This window comes from Gorilla gorilla, chromosome 8 (genome assembly GCF_029281585.2).
Source record: "Gorilla gorilla gorilla isolate KB3781 chromosome 8, NHGRI_mGorGor1-v2.1_pri, whole genome shotgun sequence".
NCBI lineage: Eukaryota > Metazoa > Chordata > Mammalia > Primates > Hominidae > Gorilla > Gorilla gorilla.
Genome location: NC_073232.2, coordinates 46,334,232 through 46,361,284, shown reverse-complemented (window position 1 = coordinate 46,361,284; position 27,053 = coordinate 46,334,232). Strand labels below are relative to the sequence as shown.

At 51.0% G+C, this 27,053-nt stretch overlaps 2 protein-coding genes across 5 annotated transcripts in view; one reads left to right on the top strand and one right to left on the bottom strand.

The window, feature by feature from the left end:
- The window catches only part of HK1 (hexokinase 1), a 131,952-nt gene extending 121,352 nt beyond the window's left edge, over positions 1 to 10,600 (top strand). For all 4 annotated transcript variants that reach the window (XM_031015138.3, XM_055353618.2, XM_063710045.1 and 1 more), the window contains 4 exons: positions 833 to 1,016; positions 3,655 to 3,810; positions 7,301 to 7,534; positions 9,709 to 10,600. In XM_031015138.3, the coding sequence (XP_030870998.1) occupies positions 833 to 1,016; positions 3,655 to 3,810; positions 7,301 to 7,534; positions 9,709 to 9,853 (719 nt within the window). In that variant the 3' untranslated portion in view covers positions 9,854 to 10,600. The remainder of the gene's footprint in view (positions 1 to 832; positions 1,017 to 3,654; positions 3,811 to 7,300; positions 7,535 to 9,708) is intronic.
- A 997-nt stretch (positions 10,601 to 11,597) lies between these two features.
- TACR2 (tachykinin receptor 2) lies at positions 11,598 to 26,549 on the bottom strand. The gene is made up of 5 exons (XM_004049516.5): positions 24,650 to 26,549; positions 23,657 to 23,851; positions 17,632 to 17,785; positions 15,791 to 15,987; positions 11,598 to 13,794 (listed from the first exon to the last, which is right to left on the bottom strand). The coding sequence occupies exons 1-5, from the start codon at positions 25,039 to 25,041 to the stop codon at positions 13,584 to 13,586; spliced, it is 1,149 nt and encodes a 382-aa protein (XP_004049564.2). The 5' UTR covers positions 25,042 to 26,549; the 3' UTR covers positions 11,598 to 13,583.
- Positions 26,550 to 27,053: the final 504 nt, after the last annotated feature.

The window sequence follows — 27,053 nt, the reverse complement described above, 5'->3', positions numbered from 1 at the left end:
TATGTAGGAAAGCTTATTGGGCAGGCATAGTCCACGACCAACCATCCTTGTCGAGAAAAGGTAAGTGGGGCTGGGCGTGGTGCCCACGCCTGTAATCCCAGCACTTTGTGAGGCTGAGGCGAGAGGGTAGCTCGAGCCCAGGAATTTGAGATGAACCTAGGCAACATGGCAAAACCCTGTCTCTACTAAAAATTTTAAAAAATTAGCCAGGCATGATGATGGTGCCCGTAGTCCAGCCACTCGGAAGGCTGAGGTGGGAAAATCACTTGAGCCCTGGAAGCGGAGGTTGCAGTGAGCCAAGATTGCGCCACTGCACTCCAGCCTGGGTGACAGAGCCAGACCCTGTCTTGAAGAAAAGAAAAAGAAAATAAGTGAACATCCATGGTATGATAGAAGATAATCCCCTAATATTTTATACACACATATATAGGCATGTATGTATTGTATATTCATGTGTGCATGATGTTGTGTGTGTACGTATATGTTTCTTCTTCTGGTCTGAATGTTGCCTAAACCTCTACCATTGATACTCCATCTCTTTGCTATAAAGCCATCTTCTATTAAAATAAACATGACCCTGCCTGGACGGGTGAACACATAGGCTCTTGGTTGAAAGTCAGCTGAGCAGGTGCCCTCTGGGTGATGTGGCTCAGACTCTCCATTCACATTTCAAAATTTTCCATTTCAAAATTGGGAAAGAAAAACTATTACTTTGTTCATCACAAAAAACGTGCCCCCTGCCTGTGGAACCTCAGGCCCCAGACCCCAGGCCCAGTTGCAAGACCCCCAAATGCAAGGCCACCGCTCCTCATTGCCCCCTCGTGTGTTCCAGGGACCGGCAGCAATGCCTGCTACATGGAGGAGATGAAGAACGTGGAGATGGTGGAGGGGGACCAGGGGCAGATGTGCATCAACATGGAGTGGGGGGCCTTTGGGGACAACGGGTGTCTGGATGATATCAGGACACACTACGACAGACTGGTGGACGAATATTCCCTAAACGCTGGGAAACAAAGGTAACCCCGCCTGGTGGAGAGGACACCCACAGTCAGGGTGGGGGCAGCACTTGGCTGCATTCTGCCACTTGCAGTGGAAGAAGTTTCTAGGAGGAGAGGTCTGAACAGAGGTTTCAAGACTGGACCCACTGGCTCACTCCTGACCTTTGTCTTTTGGACAGCAGAGAACCAGGGAGGACAGACCCCCAACATGGTACAAGATGGCCCAGGGTTGATGCCTGTCTAGGGGCTGCCTGTGACTGTTTTTTAGCCTGGAGGATTCTGGCCTTCCGGTCCCCTTGCTGTGTTCCTTTCCCATCAGAATAACAAGGGGGTGGGGTGAGGGTGGCTGGGCGGCAGGTTGGTGTGAAGCAGAGGCCCTGTCGCAATCGTCCTTTTCTCCTTGAGCCTCCTGCACCACCTAGTGGCCATGTGGAGCTTTGCAGCTCAGGTCTCAGGTACCATGTCTGAAATGGCAGCGTCTGCCCTTTGTCTCAAGCCCCCAGGAATCAGGCCATCCTCTGCCACAGCCAGGATGAGTTGGTCCAAGTTGTCTCCCCAGGAGCAGAAAGAAGGGCTGGAGCAGCACCCAGCATGAGTCACTCCCTAGCCCCCTCAAGGTTTTTGCCTTTTCTAAATACCACCCATGCTGTTATTTACTTAGTGCTTTTCTTCAAATCAGCTTACAGTTTTTTGTTTTTCTTTTTGTTTGAGGTGGAGTTTTGCTCTTGTTGCCCAGGCTGGAGTGCAATGGCGTGATCTCGGCTCACCACAACCTCCACCTCCCGGGTTCAAGCAGTTCTCCTGCCTCAGCCTCCCCAGTAGCTGGGATTACAGGCATACACAACCACGCCCAGCTAATTTTGTATTTTTAGTAGAGACAGGGTTTCTCCATGTTGGTCAGGCTGGTCTCGAACTCCCGACCTCAGGTGATCCGCCTGTCTAGGCCTCCTAAAGTGCTGGGATTACAGGTGTGAGCCACCGCAACCAGCCCTTATAGTCTTTTTCTTTTTCTTTTTTTTTTTTTTTTGAGACAGAGTCTCACCCTGTTGTCCAGGCTGGAGTGCAGTGGTACGAGCTCAGCTCACTGCCACCTCCTGGGCTCAAGTGATTCTCCTGCCTCAGCCTCCCAGGTAGCTGGGATTACAGGTGCACGGCACCACGCCCAGCTAGTTTTTGTATTTTTAGTAGAGACCAGGTTTCACCATGTTGATCAGACTGGTCTCGAACTCCTGACCTCAGGTGATTGGCCCGCCTCAGCCTCCCAAAGTGCTGGGATTACAGGCGTGAGCCACTGTGCCCGGCGGCCTTTAAGGTCTTTACTGACATTTAATGAAGGAGGAAAAAGAGGGAGAACCAATAGTACCATAAAGAGATGGTAACTAAAAAATGAGTATAGTGAAGAACCGTGCTATTCAAGTCTAGCTGATGCTGTCGCCTACCAAATGACCTGAACTAAAACGCCCTTTGGGCTGAGTGCAGTCTATCATCAAAGTAATCCCTGCACTTTGGGAGGCCAAGGTGGGAGGATTGCTTGAGCTCAGGAGGTTGAGACCACCCTGGGCAACATAGGGTTGAGACCCTGTCTCTACTAAAAATTAATAACAATAATAACAACAATAATAGTAAGACCCCCTTGGTTAAAAAGCGGGGGGATCAGCAAGTGTTGGAAGGGGTTAAGGACATGTCAGCACCAAACTGGGGTGGTCTTTGTGGTGGAATGAGAAGGACTGGATGGGACTTGGTAGTGGTGGCCCACCCCTCTTTGATTCCATTCTGTTTCATGTTCTTCCATGGATCACATGAAATAGGAGGAATCCTGGAGTATCCAAATTCCAGGGGACTCTTCTCAGCTTTGGGACACTGGGCTTGGGCATGTGCCATGGAAATGAATCAATCCTTTGTTATTTCTTGAGATCCTTGAGCATGGAGAGGGCAGGAAATTCGAAGTCCCAAGAACAGGTTGACCTCCAGTGTGTTGTGGTCACTGAATTCTCCCTCCTGTGTGGCCTCATCACTCTGCTGTGGGCTTGACCAGTACTCTGGGTATTTGCAAAACCTTTAAAAAATCTAGAAACTTTCCTTTTTTTGTCTTCTTGTTCCTTTAAGACTTAGCCCAGTCATTTGCTTATTCTGCAGATAGTTTTTGGGCACTTTCCTGAGGGCCCAGTGCTATGCTATGCTGTGCTGTGCCCTGGGGACTCAGAGCTGAAAAAGACACACATGCCCTGTCCTCTTGGGGCTGTCACTACAGCAGTGGTGGAGGGAGGCAGTGAGCTCAGGTGTGTTGTGAAGGAGGAGAATGGTGAGGTGTGTGGGAACCTGAAACAGGCAGGTAGAACCCAGGATGGAGGAGGAGGACAGACTGTCGGGGAAGTGACCTTGGGGCTGAGAGCTAGCAGGCAGCTGAGGAGGGAGACCAGTCTAGCGGGTAGACATGAATGCTGGTGGTTTTGTTTCTGATGTGAGAGAGTGGAGGACTCCCTGGTCCTTCCTGGTCCTCCCACTCTGCCTCTGCAGCAGAGCACAGGGCTGGGCACATGGCTGTTGATGATGCACTTGAGGGGCAGTAAGAGACGCGGAGTGACCGTAAGACCGAGGGGTGACAGTCCTCCTGGCCACTTCCCATAGACACCCCAGGCCCCTCCTCCTGTCTCAGGTATGAGAAGATGATCAGTGGTATGTACCTGGGTGAAATCGTCCGCAACATCTTAATCGACTTCACCAAGAAGGGATTCCTCTTCCGAGGGCAGATCTCTGAGCCGCTGAAGACCCGGGGCATCTTTGAGACCAAGTTTCTCTCTCAGATCGAGAGGTGAGTGGGCAGTGTCTTCTCTGCCAGCGCCCACCCTTCAGAGGTTGCCTGGCTGGTGGATTGTGATGGGGGTGGTAGGGACCCTGGGGGACATTTTGGCCATTTTTGAGGATTTTTTTTCCTCTGGAATAGCAGACCCTGGGCATTTGCATAGTGAAATCTTATAATTTTATTATCAATTACTTTCCTTGACCTGGTGTGGTGGCTCATGCCTGTAATCCCAGCACTTTGGGAGGCCGAGGCAGGCGGATCATGAGGTCAGGAGATTTGAGACCATCCTGGCTAACATGGTGAAACCGGATCTCTACTAAAAATACAGAAAATTAGCTGGGTGTGGTGGCATGTGCCTGTAATCCCAGCTACTTGGGAGGCTGAGGCAGGAGACTCACTTGAACCCAGGAGGCGGAGGTTGCAGTGAGCTGAGATCGCGCCACTGCACTCCAGCCTGGCCTGGCAACAGAGCGAGACTGCATCTCAATAAATAAGTAAATTACTTACTTTCCTTTTATCCATCCTTTATGTTGGGGCATTATATTGATTTATTTGAAATTATGTGTGTAAGAGGGTCATATGGATTCCATTTCAGATGGTAAAGATGCACTACACATACTTGTATTGGGGGTGCATAGGGCCTACCTGGATTTATCTGAAAGGCAGCCTGGGGTTCAGTGCCAGGCCACCCAGGAGCTGATGCCCCTCAGCAAGTTGTTCCACCTTCTTTCTACTTTTCTCCTGTCCAGGGAACATTTCTTCCTGGCCTTTGCTGTCTTCCAAGGCACGCTGTGTGAGAAGGAGGAAAAAATGGTCAGAAAAAACAAAAGCAATTGTGCAAATACTGTGTTCTTCTTAGAATGGTCATAATAACCTAACGTAGGCTCTGTGTAGGCTGGGCACGGTGGCTCATGCCTGTAATCTCAACACTTTAGGAGGCCGAGGCAGGTGAATCACTTGAGTTCAGGTGTTCGAGACCAGCCTGGGTAACATGGCAAGACCCCATTTCTACAAAAAGTGCAAAAACTAGCCGGGCGTGGTGGCACATTCCTGTGGTGTCAGCTATTTGGGAGGCTGAGGTGGGAGGATGGCTTGAGCCCAGTGGCGGAGGTTGCAATGAGCTGAGGTTGCACCACTGCACTCCAGCCTGGGCGACAGAGACAGATTCTGTCTCAAAAAAAAAAAAAAAAAAGAGAAAGAAAAGAAAAAAAAAATTAAACCTTAAACAAAAAAAACCCTAACAAGCCTATACATTGCTCTTACCCAGGCAAAATGGTTTTTAAGTATACAGTTTGGTGACATTAAGTACATTCACATAGTCGCACAGCTATCACCACCATCCATTTCCGGAACTCTTTTCATCTTCTCAGCTGAAACTCTGTACGCAGCAAACACTAACTCCTCATTCCTCCCTTCCCCCACCCCAGCAACCACCATTCTACTCTCTGTCTCTATGGATTTGACAACTCTGGATACTTCATATAAATAGAATCATACAGCATTTGTCCTTTGTGACTGGCTTAATTCACTTAGCATAATGTCTTAAGGTTCATCCGTATTGTGGCATGTGTTAGAATTTCCTTATTTTTTTATTTTTATTTTTTGAGACGGAGTTTCACTCTTGTTGGCCAGGCTGGGGTGCAATGGTGCAACCTCGTCTCGCCATAACCTCTGCCTCCTGGGTTTAAGCGATTTTCCTGCCTCAGCCTCCTGAGTAGCTGGGATTACAGGCGTGCGTCACCATGCACGCCCGGCTAATTTTGTATTTTTAGTAGAGATGGGGTTTCCCCATGTTGATCAGGGTGGTCTCAAACTCCCGACCTCAGGTAATCTGCCCGCCTTGGCCTCCCAGAGTGCTGGGATTACAGGCATGAGCCACCATGCCCGGCCATAATTTCCTTATTTTTAAGGCTGAGTGATATTCCATTGCACGCACACACTGCATTTTGTTTATTCATTCATCCATCCATGGACACTTGGCTTGCTTCCACCTTTTGGATATTGTGACAAATGCTGCTGTGAACACGGGTGACCAGTATCTCCTTTCAGTGTGTGTGTGTGTGTGCACCCCAAGTGGGCTTGCGGGACCATATGGTAATTCCCTGTTCAGTTGTTTGTGGAACCACCATGTTGTTTTCCACAGTGGCTGTAATATTTTACATTCCCACCAGCAGCCCGTGAAAGTTCTAGTTTCTGCACATCCTCGCCAACACTTGTTATTTTCTGAGTTGAGAATAGCCATCCTAATGGGTATGAAGTGATATGGAAAGTCTTTTCAAGCATAATAGCAAAGAAAGAAATCATAAAGAAAAATGGCCAAATATAGCTGCATAGTGTCTGTAAGTAAAAAAAAAAGTAATCAAACTTAAAAGGCAACGGTAAACTGAGGAAGACATTTGTACTGTGTATGACAAGACGCCTAGCAGGGCATGGTGGGCTTTGGCAGGTCTGGTCTACACCTGCTCTTCTCCACCGGCTGTGTGCTTTGCAATACTCAATTTCTCCCAGCCTCAGTTGCCTTATCTTTAAAATGGGAATAATCATACATTCATTGGTTGTTTGAGGAGTAAGTAAGGTAATGTATGTAAAATATATGTTACATGGTAAGTCCTCCAAGAAGCCTGGCTGGTCTTCATTGTACCATCCCAGTTATCGTCTCTTTCAATTTAATATAAATAAGACAAATATATCAGGAGAAAAGTCTTGAGACGTAAGAAGTAGTTTATATGGCCAAAAAACAAATGGAAAAAAAAGAGATCATCCTCACTAATAGAGAATAATATAAATTGAACTACAGTCTTGTGATGCCTTCTTATAAAACTGTCAAAAGTTGTAAAAAAATGCTCTTTTCCAGTGAGGATAAGTGTGGCCAAATACTCTGCTGAAGACAGAGTAAATGGATACAATTTTCTGTAAGGCATCTGGCAATGTGTAGCAAAAGCTCTTTGACCCAGAAATTTATCCTAAGGAAAAACATCAGAATTGCACACAAAGATTTATAAACAAACCTTATCAAAATGTTTCTTTATAATAGCAGAAAATTGCAATTAACTTGAATTTCTCCAAGCTGGCTAAAGAAATCATGGTGCATCCCTAGAGGGAATACTGCAGCAGCTGTTTCCAATCCTGTTCTCAGATAAGGCTGTGGGAAATTGCTCAATGCATGAAACAGGAAAGAGAAAGAAAATCACATATCAAGGATAATCCCATTTTGCATATCATGAGAAGCATACCAGCTAGGAAAAATAAACTGGAAGGAAATATATTAAAATGTTAATAGCATTTTCCTAGATGTTGAGATAGTGAATGGTTTAGATTTTCCAATTTTTATTTTGCTAGATTTGCCAAATTCTCCACAATTTAACATGTAACACTTGCCCTTGACTCTGTTTGTGGATGAGTACAGTGATTGGGGGCGGGGGGCGTCCTTTGGACGTGGTCTCCAGGCTGCTCTTGTGGGTCCTGCTTCATCCAGCCCTCTGGCTTTTGTCCCCCACAGTGACCGATTAGCACTGCTCCAGGTCCGGGCTATCCTCCAGCAGCTGGGTCTGAATAGCACCTGCGATGACAGTATCCTCGTCAAGACAGTGTGCGGGGTGGTGTCCAGGAGGGCCGCGCAGCTGTGTGGCGCAGGCATGGCTGCAGTGGTGGATAAGATCCGCGAGAACAGAGGACTGGACCGTCTGAATGTGACTGTGGGAGTGGACGGGACACTCTACAAGCTTCATCCACAGTGAGTGGGCCTTCCAGTTGGGATGCGCAGAGCTTGCTGGGATCCCTTTGGGTTAGGGGGTATCAGGGTGTGGTTTACGCTGGGGAAATGCCCTGCGGGAGCCCAGCCAGGCTGAAGGCTGTGTGTTCAGGAGCTGGGGGTTGTCTAGGACAAGGTAATGAACAGTTTGTAGGGTTTGACTGGGATCCTTAGGGAGACAGAGAAGTGGCTTCACTTGGCCAGCTCACACCAGTGGCATGATGTGACCCTCACCCCACTCCTCCTGGTCCCCCTTAGGTGGGGGCTGGGCAGTGGGAGAGGAGGTGAGGGTGGGCGTGGGCTCACTCATAAGCCTGGTGAGCTGTAGCCAGGCCAGAGGCTCTGTTGGGTAAGTGGGGAGAGGATATTAAGAAAGGGGAGGAGCCGGGTGCAGTGGTTCACACCTGTAATCCAGCACTTTGGGAGGCCTAGGTGGGAGGACTGCTTGAGTCCAGGAGTTTGAGACCAGCCTAGGCAACATAGTGAGACCTTGTCTGTACAAAAAAATTTTGAAAATTAGCCGGGGATGGTGGTGAACGCCTGTAGTCCCAGCTACTCGGGAGGCTGAGGGAAGAGGATTGCTTGAGCCTGGGAGGTGGGGGTTGCAGTGAGCCCAGATCACGCCACTGTACTCCAGCCTGGGCAACAGAGTGAGACCCTATTTCAAAAAGTAAAATAGGAAAGGAGGAGAGCCACTCTCTTGTTCATCTGCTGAATCAGTTTGCTAAGACTTGGAAGGGCGGGAGCGGTTTGGGCCCTGGGCTTCATGGCAGGGAGGGGTAGGGAGTGGCCTCCCTCTGGTCAGGCATCTGACCCCCCATGCCAGAGAAGGACATGTGATTGCACTTGCTGTGTGATTGTGATCCACCGCATGTCTCAAACCTTGGCTTTTATGAATAGGGTGACCATATTATTTATTTATTGTCTACACTAGGGTACTCTTGCCAGTCAAGAGTGCTAATAATTATTACTCTGGGACTGTAGGCAAACTAGGACCATCCCAGATAAATGAGGCCATAGTGTCACCCTACTTATAAGCAACCTCACCCGACTCAGTGTAGACATTACCTGCTTACCTCATGGCCGTGGCTTGGGGTGGAACCATCTGTCTTGCTCCATCCTCACCTCTGTCTCTCCCCCTTAATAGCTGTGCTTGCCATCAGCTGAGGCAGCACACAGGAGTGGTTTAGAGCTAGGCTTTGGAGCCACATACTCTTGGATTTAACCCTGGCACCGTCACTTAGAATCTGTGTGCAATTGCTTAATCCCTGCAAAATCTCATCTTCCTCATGAGGTGGCAGCCACTGGCAGGACTAGAAATTAGAGCTGTAAAGTATGGGGCACCTAGTAGGTCCTCAAACTCCTTGGCTCAAGTGATCCTCCCACCTTGGCCTCCCAAAGTGCTGGCATGAGCCACCGCACTCCGCCCACCTAATAGGTCCCCAACCAAGGACAGTGACTACTTTTGAGAGCCCCTCACCACAAGCATCTTCAGCCTGGCCCTGCCCTTCATTTTGAGCCCAAATTACAAGCATGTAGATTCAGCCTTTGTTCAGATACTATCTTCACTGGAGGGCATTCCTGTCTTTGGGGGCCAGGCTGTTGATGGTGGGGCACTGGGGGTCTCAGGGTTGCAGCTGGAGATGGGTGATATTCATTCCTGCACAGCCTCCTGAACCGATCCAGTGCTTGGCTGGCTTGCACCTGCCTTAATGATCCATGTCAGCCCCTAACATCCTCCTTGGTTTTGAGGTCCCCCTGGAGCCTCAAGCTCCGATGTGGGTGTGTGTGTTATTCATGTCCTAGCCTTCATAAGCCATACAGAGCAGTTGTGTTTGGATTCGCAGTTGGGCCTCCCTGCTGAAAACTGTGACAATGGGATTGACCGTAGGCCCACTGTCCTCCCAGCCATTCTCAACTGGCCACAGCTGCTTCTAAGCAGCCTGCCTCCCAACCGTGTTCACCCTCCCTGTTGTTGGGTTCAGAGTCTCTTTGACTTCCGATGCTTATGTCCTGATAAACCCATCACAAAGTCGAAGAATCCTAAGTCGAATCATCACCAGTCAGGGGGCTGTCTGTGCTTTGGTGTTTTCGGGTAGGCCCAGCGTCTCTCATCTTCCTCCAACTACCTTCTCCTGTTTTCTCGTCCTTTTTAGCTTCTCCAGAATCATGCACCAGACGGTGAAGGAACTGTCACCAAAATGTAACGTGTCCTTCCTCCTGTCTGAGGATGGCAGCGGCAAGGGGGCCGCCCTCATCACGGCCGTGGGCGTGCGGTTACGCACAGAGGCAAGCAGCTAAGAGTCCGGGATCCCCAGCCTACTGCCCCTCCAGCACTTCTCTCTTCGAGCGGCGACCCCCTACCCTCCCAGCGAGTTGTGCTGGGAGACGCCGGCGCCAGGGCCTGCCGGCGCGGGGAGGAAAGCAAAATCCAACTAATGGTATATATTGTAGGGTACAGAATAGAGCGTGTGCTGTTGATAATATCTCTCACCCGGATCCCTCCTCACTTGCCCTGCCACTTTGCATGGTTTGATTTCGACCTGGTCCCCCACGTGTGAAGTGTAGTGGCATCCATTTCTAATGTATGCATTCATCCAACAGAGTTATTTATTGGCTGGAGATGGAAAATCACACCACCTGACAGGCCTTCTGGGCCTCCAAAGCCCATCCTTGGGGTTCCCCCTCCCCGTGTGAAATGTATTATCACCAGCAGACACTGCCGGACCTCCCTCCCGGGGGCACTGCCTGAAGGCGAGTGTGGGCATAGCATTAGCTGCTTCCTCCCCTCCTGGCACCCACTGTGGCCTGGCATCGCATCATGGTGTGTCAATGCCACAAAATCGTGTGTCCGTGGAACCAGTCCTAGCCTCGTGTGACAGTCTTGCATTCTGTTTGTCTCGTGGGGGGAGGTGGACAGTCCTGCGGAAATGTGTCTTGTCTCCATTTGGATAAAAGGAACCAACCAACAAACAATGCCATCACTGGAATTTCCCACCGCTTTGTGAGCCGTGTCGTATGACCTAGTAAACTTTGTACCAATTCAAAGACCCGAGTGATGCTTAATGGCTGGGGACGGGGGGACAGGCAGAGGGTGGTGCAGTTTCTTGGGATGTGGCAAAGACCAAACACTGGGGAGTTTTGTGGCCTTCTCGGCAGAGGAGTTTTTTTTTGAGATGGAGTCTTGCCCTGTCACCCAGGCTGGAGTGCAGTGGCACAATCTCAGCTCAGTGCAACCTCTGCCTCCCGAGTTCAAGTGATTCTCCTGCCTCAGCCTCCTGAGTAGTTGGGACTACAGGCGTGCATCCCCACACCCAGCTAATTTTTGTATTTTTAGTAGAGAAGGGGTTTCACCATGTTGGCCAGGCTGGTCTCCAACTCCTGACCTCAAGTGATCTGCCTGCCTGGACCTCCTAAAGTGCTGGGATTATAGAACAAGGCCACTTGGCTTCCAGGCTGCTTGGGTTCAGTGAGAGGACTGCAACACTGGTCCCCTCTCTGCCATCCCCACCCGGATCCTGCCCTTCATCTTCCTCTCTGCCAACCCCAAGACAAAGGAGGAAATGTGCTCTGCCCCACCCCTCTCCTCCCTCTCTACCCAAACACAGATGAAATCTTGAAGCAGCCCAGGGTGGCTGCATGCTCCCGCTCCCGGATCTTTTTTCTTTATTTTTTATTTTTATTTTCTGTAGACAGGGTCTCACTGTGTTGCTAGGGCTGGTCTCCAACTCCTGAGCTCAAGCAATCTGCCCGCCTCAGCCTCCAATAGTGCTGGGATTATAGGCGTGAGCCATCGCTCCCGGCCCACCCCTTCTGGATCTTAGATTGACCTTATCCCTAGGAAGTTAACCCTTGTCTGACCTTTTACTCTCCCTTCCCACCCCCACCTCAAGAGATTCCTGGTCTATCCCCAGGCTACCATTTTGGATTCTCCCCCAGCCTTGGTGGGTTCCATGTCACTCTGCACCCAAGCACCTTGTGATGTCCCAAGCCGCAACTGCGGCTCTAAGTGGCTTCCTGCGAGACCGATTGCCAGACCACCTGGTTTGGTGAGATCAGAGTCCCTTTATTAGGGGCATGGTGCTGGTGTCTACGGAGCAGTGATTTTTTGGAGAACACAGATAACATTACACCTTCCAGTGTGCATTGACAATGTTACATGGCTCTTCTGCAGGGGAACCAGGGCGTGGAGGCTGAGTTGGCAAGCAGGAGGTGTGCCCCTGGGATGGGCTGGGCCAGACCGGGAGCCTTCTGGGAGTTGGGACAGTTGCTGCTTTCTGCCCTCTAGCTTCTTGCTGCAGAAGTGGGAGTGGGAGCTGTGCTGCTGCTTTGTAGGTGGCTTTTGTGTGAAATAGTTAAAAGTCATGACTAACAGCCAGGTGTGGTGGCTCACATCTGTAATCCCACCACTTCAGGAGACAGGCAGGAGGAATGGTTGAGCCCAGGAGTTCAAGACCAGCCTGGGCAACATAGCAAGACCCCATATCTACAAAAAACTTAAACACTAGCTGGGTGTGGTGGTATGTACCTGTGGTCCCAGCTACATGGGAGACTGAGGCAGGAGGATCCCCTGAGCCCAGGAGGTTGAGGCTGCACTGAATCATGATGGTGCCACTGCACTCCTGCCTGGGTCTCACAGAGTGAGGTGAGACCCTGTCTCAAAAAAAAAAAAAAAAAAAGTCCTGGCTTCCATGTATTGGGCACTTAATCTGGTCTGGCCTGCTAGTTGATAGGCATTACTCCCATTGTTCCTCACAGCATCCCTGTGAAGTAGTTTTGATACTGGGCAGAGGTCAAAGTGACTTGCCTGAGGAAGCACAGCTGATTTTTTTGGCTCTTAATCACCGTCTACATGGGCTGTATCTGACTTCTTAAATACTGAGACAGAGAAGCCCTCGGCTGACTCAGTCACTGGGCTTTGTGAAATAAGAAGTTTCCTCCTTTGTATCCGCAGCCTGATGGCGAATCAGGGTCATGGTTGCATTGCCCACAGATACGTTTTGTTTAACTTATGCAAAGTTTATGAAAATTTGGGTCAAATTCAACAAATCTGGAAGACTCACATACAAATGTGGATTTGTAGCTTCTCTTGAAAAATTTAGAAGATCTAACAACAGTGGGCTCCCATTATCATGTGGCAACGTTTGTCCAGAGCTGAGTAGTTCTTGTCCCCTTTGAATGCCTGTCCTCTCCAGGTTGCCATGGCCCCCACCATTCCCTATTAGCTCAAACTGAGGGTGGAAGTCAGTTGCCTTTTATCATCACATTTGCAGTTTTTCTTTTATACATATTCTTGTATGCCCCAGGAAGGCATTTGAGCTTGCATCTCTTAGATTAGATAAATATCAGCTTACACTGTCTTTTCTGACCCTTACTGGATCCTCTGAAGTGCTCTCTGAGATGGGTGGCTGAGTCCTCTTAAAGTCAGCATCCTTTCTGGAGTTCTGGCCCCATGTTGTCTTTGTATTGGTATACTGAAGGATGGGGCATGAGCTGAACTTTCAGATCTGGTCTTCTCGATTGGCTACTTCTCAAAGGGTGCTACACCTCATTCTGCAGCCAGGCACAAGGCTTCAGGGTTCAGTAGGCACCTATCTCAGTCCATTTGTGTTGCTTTCATGGAATACCTGAGACTAGGTAATTTATAAAGAAAAGAGGTTTATTTGGCTCATGATTCTGGTGGCTGGAATATCCAAGATTGGGCAGCTGCATCTGGTGAAGGCCTCAGGCTGCTTCTTGTCATGGTGGAAAGTGGAAGGGAAGTGTTGTGTGCAAAGAGATCACATGGTGAGAGAGGAAGCAAGACGGGGAAACTGAGGACACCACACTCTTTCTAACAACTTGTTATCTTGGGAACTAGTCCATTCCCACAAGAGTGATGATTCACTTCAGCTGGAAGGCATTAATCTATTCATAAGGGATCCATCCCCAATACCCAAACACCTCCCACTAACCCCTACCTCCCAACACTGCCACATTGGGATCAAATTTCAACACGAGTTTTGGTGGGGGCAAGCAAACCATACCCAAATCATAGCCCTGATCCATCCTGGGGACGCCCCGCCTCCCCACTGGTAGCCTCGGAGGGGGCTGCATCCCCAGCCATGAACAAAGTCTCCTTAGTGTGACACCTGTTGACTCTCGTGGAGAGGGAGGTTGTGGGAGTCAGCTCGAGCTTATCTTCCTTGGTGGGTGTGACCCATGGGCAGCAGCGGAAGGCAAGCCGGAATCCAGAGCGAAACCTGGGGGAGCGAGGGGCACTTTGAGCCAGGGATTTAGGGGCTCAGGAGCTGTGATGTGACTGCCCCCACCCCCAGGAAACTGACTCTCTTCCAGAGGAAAGTCACTGTCTCCCTCCAAGAGCCTCCCATGGCTCAGGGGCTCTTGAGAGATGCCTTCGTGCGTGAGTTTGATTTTTGGAAACTGCCAGAGTGTTCTGGAGCTGGGTCTAGTGAATGAAGTGGGTGACTAAGCTGATTTAGGTCATCTGTTATTACGAACAAAAAACCACCCCAGCATAATTACTAAAAAAACCAAAAAACAAACAAACAAACAAAAAAAACAGCAGATGTTCTTGTCTGACTTGTTAACTGGCTTCTAAGGGAGGAGTCAAAGAAGAACCTGCTAAAACACAATGGAGGCTTTGGCAACTTGGGAGAACAAGGATGCTTTTCCCAAGGGGACTACACTGAAAAACCCACACTCGGAGCCACCAAGTTCTGATGCATTTGCTTGAAAACAAACAGCTCTCCCCATGGCAGCACTGAACGGGAGTTCAGAGGAAGCACACACGGTGAGTGGAAGAAATCAGACGGCAGAATGGGAACGCTGGCCGCTCAGAGAAGGGAATGATCCAGAAGTGATGTCAGGATCTTGTAGAGCCTGGGGTGTTGTTTAGACTCCCAGGGACTGTATCTCCCTTGGGTAGCAGAAGAGTGATCAACCCACAGACACAGTGGGCTGGTGGCCCCTCCCAGATGTCAGAGTCCCTGTCTCCAGGTTTTCAATCCCACAAGTCTTTAAAAGATAAATGCGTGGTGTGGGGATAAGATGACAGGCCTTGGAGACACATGGAGTCCTGGCTTTACTGTTTGTTGTATGAATTTGGGAGCATCTTACTTTCTGAAGCTCAGTTTCCCCATCCGTAGAGTGGGGGTGACACCTGCTTCTCTCCTATTATCTACTTCCCTCTCAGGAGAGAGTTCTGGCCTCCTGCAAAAAATCATAGCTCCTTATATCCTTTTGGCCTGCCCCAGGCGGTGAAATGTCTGAGCAACAAAGATCCCAATGGCATTATGAGTAGCCTGGCTACCTGGCCAGGGAGGTGACAAAAAACATGAACAAAGAGGTCCAAGGCCAACTTCGCCCACATCATTGTCTCACTGAGGTGAGACTGTGTCCACCTCTTGCCGCCCCTTACTTGCCCCACCTTCAGGGTTTCCTGCCACTGAAAGGGCTGCTCTGCAGAACTCCTGGGGCTGGGTTCCTGCCTGACTCACCACCCCCCACCTCTCCAGGTGCCCCAGAGCAAGTGCAGGCCCCTCTCTGGGACTCATTTCATCAGAATCACAAGGGCTAGGGAAACTGGATGACGCCAGGAGAGTGAGATTCTGGCCCCCTCCTTCCTGGCTGTCTCTGACAGGGTCACTTCCCAGCTGCCCTGAAAGTCCCTGGAGGACAGGGCATGCACTGTGAGCTTTCCAGGGAGCAGCCTGCCCCACACCTGTGCTGGCCCCAGCCCCCATCTACTGCTTCCACTGCCGGATGGGTGCCATTCACTCGGCTCCAGGAAAGCCCTCAGTAGGAAGCTCGTGAAAATACTAGAACAGAAGTCAGTCCCTCCCTCCCGCTACTTAGCTTTTCTTTCCTGTCTGTCTGTCTGTCCCGCCCCCTCTCTGTGACTCTCCCCTCCCCTTCATCTCTCTGGCCCTCCCTTCTCTCTTCTCTTGCCCCAGACACAGAACCCAGAAGAGCCAGCAGGAACAGACAGACAGTGAGAGCTACAGCCTGGGAGACGGCGAGGATTTGGGGAGGAAGGGGGCTCAAGCTAGGCCAAGGCCAGAGGGATTATTGTGCTGGGGAGTGAGTGTGAGGACGGCTTTCTCATGTAGGCTGGGGGCACAGGGCCACAGGTTCCGGCAGGAATGAGGATGGATGCTTGAGCTGTGCAGGGGAGCCCACCTGGGGCTGGGCAGTGGGGCCCTGAGGGCAGAGGGTGGGGCTGGAGTGGGGGCTCACCTGTGGTTGAGGCAGCAGTAGATGATGGGATTGTACATGGTAGAGCTCATGGCCAACCAGAAGAGTGCCAGGTAGACTTGCTGGATGAACTTGTGGCAGTAGATGTCCTCCTGGAAGCTGCCCAGGATGAAGTAGAGGTGGTAGGGCAGCCAGCAGATGGCAAACGTCACCACCACCAGCACCATGGTCTTCACAAACTGGTCCGGGAGAGGCTCAAGTTACTTCTTAGTGCCCAAGCCCCAGCCCCAGCCCTCTGAGGGCAGACGCAGAGGACCCCTTGAACCCACCTGGGAATTGCTCCACACTCAGACCCCATTAGCTCTATTACTCAGGCCTCTGAGCATGTTTTGCCCAGACCTTCCTGAGCCCCCAGCCTCAGAGGCCTGTGCTCAGGCCGGTCCCTCTGCCCATACTGCCATCCTTCCTTTGAAGTCCTCACTCCTTGAAGCCCAGCTCAATGGCCACTTCCTACAAAAGGTGTCTGGGACCCCTTCATTCACTGCAGCTCCCCCTCCCTGGAGAGTGGCTGAGCTCGCTCTCCTAACCCCATCCCTAGGGGAGCCCCTGTGTCAGCTATGCGTTCCCAGGCCGCCCCCTCTCTGGGATCCGTATCGGCACAGCCCTTCTCTCTGTGGGCTGTAAGGTTCCAACCAGGGACCCCTGCCTCTGCCCACGGGTCAGCTCCTGGACCTCCCCCTCCTCAGAGCCTGGCCCCTGCAGGCACACTCCTGCTCCATTCGGCAGCCCAGCATGCCAATTACAAAAGGTCTGGGGGCTCCTGGGCACCCTGATCCTCACGTAGGATCTGGGTTGAGACCCCTAGTGTGGAGCAGATGGAGGCCAGTGCTCCATGAGAGGCACCAGATGGCGCCCATGTGCAGCTATCTCCCCGAACCACCCTGTGAAAGATGCCTACTTTTGGGTGAGAAGCATGGCTTTGACCTGGCTACATGATGTGGTTAACCCATTACCTCCCCTGTTGCCTGGCAGGAAGGGGGCAAGGACAAGCTTGGACTGAAGGAGGGTGAAGGGGGTCTGGGGCACAGAGGGCTACATCAGGACCTTCGGGGGACCCTGGATGGCAGGGAGTAGGGGGACACTGCCACTTCCGGAAGAAACTGGAGACAGATTTGATGAAGCTGGACAACAATCTGGTCTCCACGACCTCTGGGGTCCGCAGTTCCAGCCTTTGAGGGCTCCCCTGTGACTGTCAGGCACCTTCTATAGTTCTGTGGGGCTTCTCAATTTCAACATTCTGATTATTCAAAAAGTCTAAGATTTTAATATTTTATCATTCTAAGATTCTTGGGGGTATCTGAATTCTATGGGGCTTTAGGAGTCCCTGACTCCCCTAACATTCTGGGAAGTTTCTTTAATTTTTTTTTTGTCTTTTTTTTTCTTCCTTTTTGTGGAGAACGGGGTCTCGCTATGTTGCCCAGGCAGGTCTCGAACTCCTGGGCTCAAGCTATCCTCCCGCCTCTGCCTCCCTGAGAGCTGGGATTACAGGCGTGAGCCGCCGCGCCCGGCAAGTTTCTTTAATTTTGTATTTGGCCAAAGACCAAAGGCAAATCCGCCCGGCTGGGAGTAACGCGGTCAGGCTCTGGCCCCAGACTTCGCGCGAAGGCAGCTTCCGCAAACTTCTCCCGGGCGCCCTCTTGCGGACCGGCCTTGAGACCGTAAGGGCGGCTCCCCATGAGGCCTCGCCCCCCTCCCGCCCCCCTCCCGCCCCCCTCCCGCCCCCGTCCCGCCCCGTCCTGCCCCGCCCCCATGAGGCCTCGCCCCCGCCAGGCCCCCGCCCCCGCCAGGTCCCGCTCCCGCCAGGCCCCCGCCCCCGCGCCTACCTTCTTCTTGGCCTGCAGGTGGCGCAGGTTGGCACCGTGCGCCTGATGTCCGGGCACTGCGCGCCTCCAGAGCGTGAGGCCGATGACGCTGTAGGCGACGAACATCACCGCGAGCGGCAGGAAGTAGATGAGGGCGATCACCACGAGGTGGTACCTGCAGGGAGAGCCGAGGCCTGGGCAGCGGAGGGCTCGGGGGCGACTCCGAAGTCTGCCAGCGCCTGGTCCTGGGACCCCGCGGGCACTGTGGAGCCGCCCCTGCGGGCCCACCCTGGGCGCCTCCCAGGGACTTGGTTTGATTTAAACAAAAATAAAGGGGGCATTGGGTAGCCTGTGTGCCAGGAGACGGCTTCCCCTGCAAAAGGGACGGCAGCAGTAGCCCTGCGTCCTTACATATCACGTCCTTCCACGTGATAGACACGTGTCAAAAAAAGGAAAAGTGAACGAAACAAATTAAAAAATAATTTGTTTGCAATTTAAAATACCATTAAGCACAAAGGAGGCAGTAAAATTATCCCACTCCCACCACTATTAACATTAACTATTAATATCTGGCATATTTTTTCCAGAATCATATGTATGAATAGTAGTCACCCCTGATGGGAGTTTCACTTTCCCGGGTTTCAGTTACCCCTCCCAACTGCGGATCCAAAATAGGTGAGGAGAGTACAAGATATTTTGAGAGGGAGAGACCTCATTCACAGAAGTTTAATTACAGTATATCGTTATACTTGTTCTGTTTTATTAGTAGTTACTGTTAATCTCTTACTGTGCCTAATTTATAAATTAAACTTTATCATAGGTATGTTGAGGAAAAAAACAGTATATATCTATATAGAGAGAATTCAGTACTATCTGAAGTTTCACGCATCCACCGGGGGTCTTGGAGTGTATCCTACAGTATAGCCATATATGTATACGTATACGTATATGTATATGTACATATATATACATATATATATATATATATAATCTGTATCTGTCTGGATGGATAGAATGACTGGTGTTAATAAGGCTCCATCTGTACCAACATCGCTATGGAGGCATGGGACAGTGGAAAAGCGCCGTATATCACATGCTGCTGTGTCATCTGCTTACGGTTCATCAGCATTTGGCTGGGAACCTCGTTTGTGTCAGCAAATGCTCTTTCATACCACCTTTGAGGAAGTGATGCAGAGTACCATTGCGTGGCTTCCTACCCCGTCCCCAGGGAGGACACTGGGTTGTGTTGAGGCTTTTCATTTCCTTTTGGAAACAGTGTAGGCCAGGCGTGGTGGCTCATGCCTGTAATCCCTAAACTTTGGGAGACCAAGATGGGAGGACTGTAATCCCTAAACTTTGGGAGACCAAGATGGGAGGACTGCTTGAGCCCAGGAATTTGAGACCAGCCTGGGCAAGATAGTGAGACCCTATCTCTATAAAAAAAATTTAAAAAATTAGCCAGGCATAGTGGGGCACACCTGTAATTCCAGCTACTCAGGAGGTTGAGGCAAGAGGTTCACTTGAGCCCAGGAGATCGAGGCTGCAATGAGTTATGATTGGGCCACTGCACCCTAGCCTGGACGATAGAGTGAGACCCTGTCAAAAAAAAAAAAAAGAAAAAAAGACAGTGTCCCCAGTTCTCAGATCTCTGGTTTATGAGTGACGCTGCAGCCTCTCTCTGATGAGCTGCAGGCTGGGGACTGACTCTCCGGCAGGTCTGCAGTGGGAACCTGTGGAGACAAAAGTGACTCCATCTTGGATGCCACTCCCCTGTGTTGACTTCCGATTCGCCCCAGTCTTGTGAATGCCTTCTGATTTCTACTTTATTTACTGCCCCTAGTGTAAGAACATGTCAACCTTGATGTTACTCCACAAATCGTAGGCTGTGACGCACATAGTGTTCTTGCCTGTTCTGGAGGGCTGCCTTTGGTTGTCTTGCTGGAGCACAAATACCCTTTCCCTATGGTATCTAAGCCTTGCATCTGGGGTGTGAGAATGCAGAGCTCCACCTGTCTTGTGGCCACCCAAGATCCCACTTCGGTCTGTAAATTCCCTCAATAAATCACCCAATATTGACAAACTGGATTTGTTCTGCCTCCTTCTTTGGGTCTCGGTTCCTTTGGCATTTGGGGGTCCCTTTCATGGAACAGAGTCCTTAGAGCATTCCACCAATGGGCCTGAGACCCCTGGTCCCGTCATTTGACTTTTTCTTTCTTACTGGGAGGACTGAGGTGTTCCCAAACCTCCTGCTTCTACCTGCCACATGCTAGGCTTGCTGCGCCCCTTTCTAGAGGTGCTGCCACCCCAAGGGAAGGGGACCCATGGTGAAACCACCTTTGCAAAAATAACGAGGAAATTATGACAGTGAAAGAAATCAGACCTAAACGACTCTATCTTGCTTCTAATCCTTAAGCTGTCCTTGTTCATGCCTGGGTGTAGGCCGAACTATCTTTGGGAAGGAATTCAGTTCATGATTTTACTCTGAAGCAAAATTGATAATAGCCCTTTCCTGAAAAGACACCCTTCTTGCCTGGGATCCAATCTGCCTTTCCGGGACTAACAACTTAGCTACAAGGATAGAAATTATTTAGGGGTCACGCAGCCTCTGGCTCCAGGAGTTTGAACCTCCCCCAAATTCCTTGGGGGTAACATCACTATTGTAAAACCTAAGATCAGTGCTTGAGATGTTTTGCAGACCCTGCACTCAGTGGATCAGCTGACACCACCCAGACCGGGTAATCTGACTCAACCAGTTCTGCCATTGCACCCAGGAACAGAAGACAGCGAGAAAACCTCATTTCGACCCCCTGTGATTCCATCTCCAACCCGACCAATCAGCATTCCCCATTTGCCAAGGCCCTAGCTGCCAAATTATCTTTAAAGACTCTGATTCCTGAATGCTAAGGGAGACTGATTTGATTCTGTTTTTTTTTTTTTTTTTTTTTTTTTTGAGATGGAGCTTTGTTCTTGTTGCCCAGGCTGGAGTGCAATGGTGGGGTCTTGGCTCACCACAACCTCCACCTCCCAGGTTCAAGTGATCCTCCTGCCTCAGCCTCCCAAGTAGCTGAGATTACAGGTGCCTGCCACCACGCCCTACTAATTTTTGTATTTTTAGTAGAGACCGGGTTTTACCATGTTGGCCAGGCTAGTCTTGAACTCCTGACCACTGCCTTGGCCTCCCAAAGTGCTGGGATTACAAGCATGAGCCACCGCGCCTGGCCTGATTTGAGTAATTATAAAACTCTGGTCTCCTGCACAGTCGGCTCTGCATTAATTACTTTTTCTCCATTGCAATTCCCCTATCTTGATAAATCATTTCTGTCTAGGCAGCAGGCAAGGTGAACCCACTGGGTGATTATAATGGCTCCAGTAAATCTCTCTCCTAAAGTCTTGTGTTTAGAATTCTGCTTGGGTTCTTTTGACAAGCATGCCAATTACAAGAGGTTCAGGCGCTCCTAGACTCCCTGATCCTCAAGTAGGCTTTGGGTTGAGAACCCCAGTGTGGAGCAGATAAGAGGGGAGGAGGGGCAATGAGGGCCAGGGCCCATCACCTTACAGAGTGAGGATCTGCAGGGCCACCTATCTCAGTGTCCAGATAGGAAACCGAGGCCCAGAGAGGCACAGGAAGTCTGTGTCATACCCGTCTACAGATTTAATCATGACCAAATTTCCCCTTTTCTGAGGGTCAGCACTGTGGGAGTCAGCACAGGGCTCTTCTCCAGCCTCTTGTTTAAAGCATGATATTAGGCAAGTCAGGGCTTTCCCTCAGCCTCAGTTTCCCCATCTGTAAAAGGAGGAGGCCACCTCTAAGTCCTTCCTTAGCAGGAGCCACACTCCTCTGTTGCTTGCTCCTAGGATGTTGTGCAGGACAGGAATTCACCCTGGGCTAGGTCTCCATGCAGAAGGCAGAGGGGAAGAGTTCCAGGGACCGCCTTTGTTTGTTTTGTTTTGAGACGGAGTTTCACTCTTGTCGCCCAGGCTGGGGGCAATGGTGTGATCTTGGCTCACTGCAACCTCCACCTCCCAGGTTCAAGCGATTCTCCTGCCTCAGCCTCCCAAGTAGCTGGGATTACAGGCACCCAACATCATGCCCAGCTAATTTTTATATTTTTAATAGAGACAGGGTTTCATCACGTTGGCCAGGCTGGTCTTGAACCCCTGACCTCAGGTGATCTGCCCACCTTGGCCTCCCAAAGGGAGTCTTTTTGTATTTTGATTTTGGGGGTGTGTGCACATGTCCCTGAAGAGGGCATCTTTAATTTCATCAGATTCCTAATTACACACAGTTACATGAGCCTGTGTGGATGGAGCCCTCATCCTAAATTAGGCTCTCCCCCAAGAAAAACAATAACACATTCTCACACTTAAAACCAGGCTTTCCCCAAATCCTTTCGGAATTTTAAGCAACACCAAAGTATGGCTTTCCTAGCCCACCCCTGCCCGCCTGTTTTTCCCAGTCGCCTGAATCTGGGATGGAACTCGCTGTTCCCAGAGAGCTGGCACGCGCAGTGGTCCTGTATTAAGATGGAGAAATACCGCCCCCAAGTGGCCGGTCTCCATATGTTCTGCTCTCCACCCTTTGCTGAGCCAGAAAGCCGGGCATTCCCCATATATGGATATCGCCTTCCGTGAGAGGGTGGGGTGCAGGGAGGGGGCAGAGACCCTGGGCAGGGCCTGCCCTCGAGACTCGCCAGTCCCCAGGAACGGCTTCTCAGAAGAATGGCGCCTTCCCTATCCCTGAAGCCCACAAGAGCAGCCTTCTCCTGGCAGGTGCTCAGGACAGATGGAGACCAGGCAGGGAGGATGTTGGAGGAGAGGTGTGTTGCCATGGCTACCTGGCAGCCCTCACCTCAGACCATGCACACCCTCATGCTTGGGGCAGCTGGGACTTTGTGGGAAGGATCTGCTACCCCCAGGTGTGTTTTCATGTGTCCCCTATTTAAGCTGCCACATACTGGGTACCAGTTCTTTGCCAGGCATGGTGCTAAGGGCTTCAGGTACACTATCTCATTTATGCTCACAGAGCAAGGTACTATTATGAATCCTCATTTTAGAGAGAGAAAGCCAGAGGTTCAGAGGTTACGTGAGTGTGAGGCATCCTCCGGCCACGTGGGACCAGGCCACGACTTGGGCCTGACTGAGCCCAGAACCCCAGTCAGTTCTTTAGCCTCTACCAAGCAATAGCTCAGTGCCTGGGGACCACAAAGACACATCGTGAGATCCTCGGAAACTGAGGCCGGAATGGAGAAAGGACTCACCCAGGGTCACACAGCAGCTGGGCCATGCCTGAATTCCTCTAACCCTGCCCTCCCTGCCTCCAGCCCATGATGCCCACCTCAGCAGCCTGAAAATGTCCCAGGCTCCATCATGGACTCTTTCTGCCTCAGTCTCCTGCCGCTTTGTCGCCTGAGCATATAGAGAGTCTCCCCCAAACACACGCCTACACATGTCCCTAACACGTGCCTGTGTGCAAACACATCTACAAACATGCCCACACACTTGCACGTGTACAAACAGGCAGAAATGGGTGCCGCATGTTCATGTGACATGTACAGTCACATACACGTGTGCATGCGTGCATATCCTTATCTAAGGATGCAAGGGTGCATATTCGAGTAGCAGAGTGGTGAGGAGATTGGGCCCTGGGCAGGATTGCTTAGATTTGAATCCATAGCTGGATTCAAATGACTAGCTGGATTTGAATTACTAGCTGTGTGGTTTTGGGCATGTTACTTAGTATTTCAGTGCCTCAGTTTCTTCATCTGAAAAATGGTAAGAATAATAATATAATAGATATCCCACATAGTTAGGAGAATTAAATGGGTCAATATATGTAAAGTGTGAAGAACAGATCGGCTACATCGTGTGTGTTGCTTACTAAGCATATAGGTATATTCACACAATCCCGTGTACACTCACTCATGTGTACACCCATGCATGCACACCACACATGCATGGACATGGATGCATGCACGTGTGTGTACACACACACACACAGACTCACACACACACACTGTTGCCCTCCACAATCCCCCAGAGGCCTTACAGGAGGAGCGTCTTGCCCCCGCTGTCTTCGGGCCAGGCCACCACGCACTTGGTGGCACCCTGGTCCATGGTGATGGTGGAGTAGAAGCACTGGGGGGAGGCCAGGGCGAGAGCCACCAGCCAGATGCCAGCAATAACCGCCTTGGTGCCGGGGGCTGAAAGCCGAGGCTGGAAGGGGTGGACGATGGCCATGTACCTGTGAGCAGAGGGCAGCTTGAGCGGCAGGGGCCCTCCTGTTAGCCCAGCTCCCTTTCCCCTGTCTCCCTCTCTCCCAACCCAGGCCCATGCCCTCTAGCCATTCCCCGCACTGCTGCCATCTGCTGATATCATAGTATCAGCCGACCTGCAGAGAGCCCGCTGGGCTGGTGACTCTCCCACAGCCACACAGCACACTGACGCCTTGGAACCCCGGCCCAGGCACCTTGGCCCACCATTTCCCTCTGGGCATGGACATGCCCGTGGACGGCCACAAGAAAGCCACACTGGAAGCCCATCTCAGGGCAAGATCAAGCATCCAACATTAGCCTGAAGCTCAGCCCTGAGTGGCGTTGGGAAAATAATTGGCCCTATTAGATTGTAATTGCAAGCAAACTTAACATTTTCCCCTCGTGTAATCTATCTGGAATAATAATAAAAAAAAACAGTATAAGATATATCTTTGGAGTGAAAGAAAGACAACAAAACAAAGATCAACTCCAGGAAAGAACACTTCAGAAGGTTGCTAAAACATTGCCCACTTCCCCTACAGACTTGAACAACCTGTCTAGTGCATCTAGTGCAAAGTCCTTCTTTGTGTCTAACCCTCAGTCTACCTTCTTCAGCTCCACAGTCCCCCTGCCTTCCAGATTCATAGTTTTGGACCATGACCAGATTTGGGAGGCCATTCCCATGGTTCTACCCAAACTTGCTGTGTAACCACAGGCATGTCACCACCCTTGTCTGAGCCCTGGCTCAGTGGGGAGGCTCCCCCCAGCTTCCCCAAGGACCCTCTTGCCTGTCGGCAGCAATGGCGGTCATGGAGTAGATGCTGACAAACATGGCTGTGATGGGGAAGAGGTTCTGGAAGTAGCAGAAGGCACGGCCAAAGTACCAGATGTTGTGGCTGGCATAGACAAAGTTGAAGGCGGCATTGAAGGCAGCCATGCAGAGGTCAGCCAGCGCCAGATTGACGATGAAGTAGTTGGTGACTGTGCGCATCCTCCGATGGGCCAGGATGATCCAGATGATGATGGCATTACCCGTCACGGCCACCAGCACCAGGGCCAGGTAGGCTGTGGCCCACAGTGCCAGTTGCCAGCTGGGCATGGAGAAGGCTGTGGTGCCCGTGGTGTTGCTCTCAGGGCCAGATGAGATATTGGCTTCAGTCACAATGTCACAGGTCCCCATGGCTGCTTCTGGGTCTGGAACAAAGAGCCTGGCTCCTCGGCTCCTCCCGGATTTGCTATGGAAGAGAACTCCCCTTCAGAGCATGGGAATATGGGGGCAGGGAGAGGAGCAGATGTCAAGCGTGGTGGCACATCAGGAGAGCCTGGGGCCACTCCCAGGTCTCAGGCAAAGATGAGCTGGGCTGAGCACAAAGCCCAGTCCAGGACCATTGTCATTTCAGATTCCATCCTTCCGGCCAGACTTCTCGAATGTCATGTGGAAACAGAATTCAAATCACAGTGTCAGAGCAGAAAACATCCTTATAAATCAACCCCTTCGCTGAAGAGATGGAAGACAGAGATTCCAAGAGGGGACGGGACCAGCCCAGGTCACTCAGGAAGTTGGTGACAAGTTAGGACTCGAACCCAGGTTTCTTGTCACGTAATTCAGGAAATCTTCCAGATCAGAAGAACGCACAGCGGGAGTCTCTGGAGTCCACAGGTCAATGGCGCAGCAGCCTCTCTCCAGGCTTTGGGGTGCAAGCTGGGCTGGGTGCTGGGTGCTCAGGACTCTGCCAGCTGCCAGCCCTCGCTGCAGCTTCCCTGCCGTTCTCTGGGGCAGGGCCGGTGGGGGCCTTGGCAGAGGTGCTGCCTGCTCACGAGGTGGGGCTTTGGCTCCTGCCCCTGGTCCCACCCCCTGCTTGGCCTCGTCTCTTGAAAGATTTAGGACTGGCTGCAGAGGCAGGGAGAGACTTGGGGGAGATGGGGCTGGTACAGAAGGCCCAGCTCTCGGCGGGTGTTGACTTTCAGCCCAGGACAGGAGCTACGTCTGAAGAGTGATTCTGAATACAGAAGGAGTTCGAGCCTGGTTTGGTGACTCCAGGCAAGTCTCTTAACCTTTCTGAGCTCTGTCTACCCCATCTGAAAAATATAGAAAAATGGTGTGCATCTCACAGTACATTTGTGAATTTTAAATGGAGATAATGTGCACAAAGTCTATTTAGCACAGGGGTTGGTACATAAAAACTACGATTGGAGTTTCTGGCCCGAAGGGAGGACCCCACAGCTCTGGGCGCTCTAGGAGGAGAAGCCAGAGCCCGGAGCGTTTCCAGCGAGTTCCCAGGTGATACTGATGCTGCTGGAGCCAGCACTTCACTTTGAGAACCACTGTCTTAGGACAAAGTCAGGGCTCTTCCGGGAACCACAGCAAAGCTGGAGTTTTAACTCCTGAGAAGCTGCTCTAGGTTTGCCCCAAGATCCCTGCTCCTGGTCATTGACTGTGTGCACGTGTGTGAAGCAGTGAAGATGTTTCTGAGCAACTGTATGTGCGGCTGACGTGTTAAGCTCACACACACGCATGAACCTGTGCACACCTGTGGTGTGTGGACCATGAAGGCAGGGCAGGATTAGCGGGAGTCGGGGGGGCGTGCTCTTCATTAAAGCAGAGGAGGCCTCTCATTCACCAGCAATCCACGGCACAGCAGCCTCTGTGCTCCCAGGGCTCTGCCTTGCACCGCCTGGGTTTCTCGTGGCTGGGCCTCGGCCCCCACAATCCCAGTCCATTTTCTGCTTCTCCCTGTGTGTCACTTTCCTGACACCCAGCCCTTGTCTCCCGGGGTGAGCTGAGAAAGACCTTTAAAGGTCTCTAGTGCTGAAAAGATTATGCCACCCATGGAATCCAATATAAAAACAACACTAAACCATAAGTCATGAAACTTAAACATGCTGAAATTGAAAGAGCTTCTTTATGGATTTTTCTGATTATGAACTTCTGGGTAAGTTCATCAACAATCAACACTGAAATTGTATCTATTGTTTGGTCTCCCTGCTCTGCAGATGTGAGGAGCATGTGCTGGGTCGAATGGGAACCCCATCCTTGCCCTTGGGGAGGGAGTGCTTCCTGGGCCCCTACTCCTCCCATGGGTGTGTGCCTGTGTGCCTGTTTCCTCTCTGGAGTGGCCTGTTTGGACTTTGGAGCCTAGCAGAAGGGTCTCTGCCTTTGATCTCTGTTGGTGGCGGCAACAGTAGCAGTAC

Bases quoted from the DNA above. Each gene is read 5' to 3' on its own strand.
- TACR2 (XM_004049516.5), bottom strand. From the start codon at position 25,041: ATGGGGACCTGTGACATTGTGACTGAAGCCAATATCTCATCTGGCCCT. The intron at 17,786-23,656 runs GTAAGGCCTCTG...CTCTCCCTGCAG, and splicing joins GGGGGCAAGACGCTCCTCCT to GTACCACCTCGTGGTGATCG. The intron at 13,795-15,790 runs GTGAGCCCCCAC...TCGCTCCCCCAG, and splicing joins TACTGCTGCCTCAACCACAG to GTTTCGCTCTGGATTCCGGC.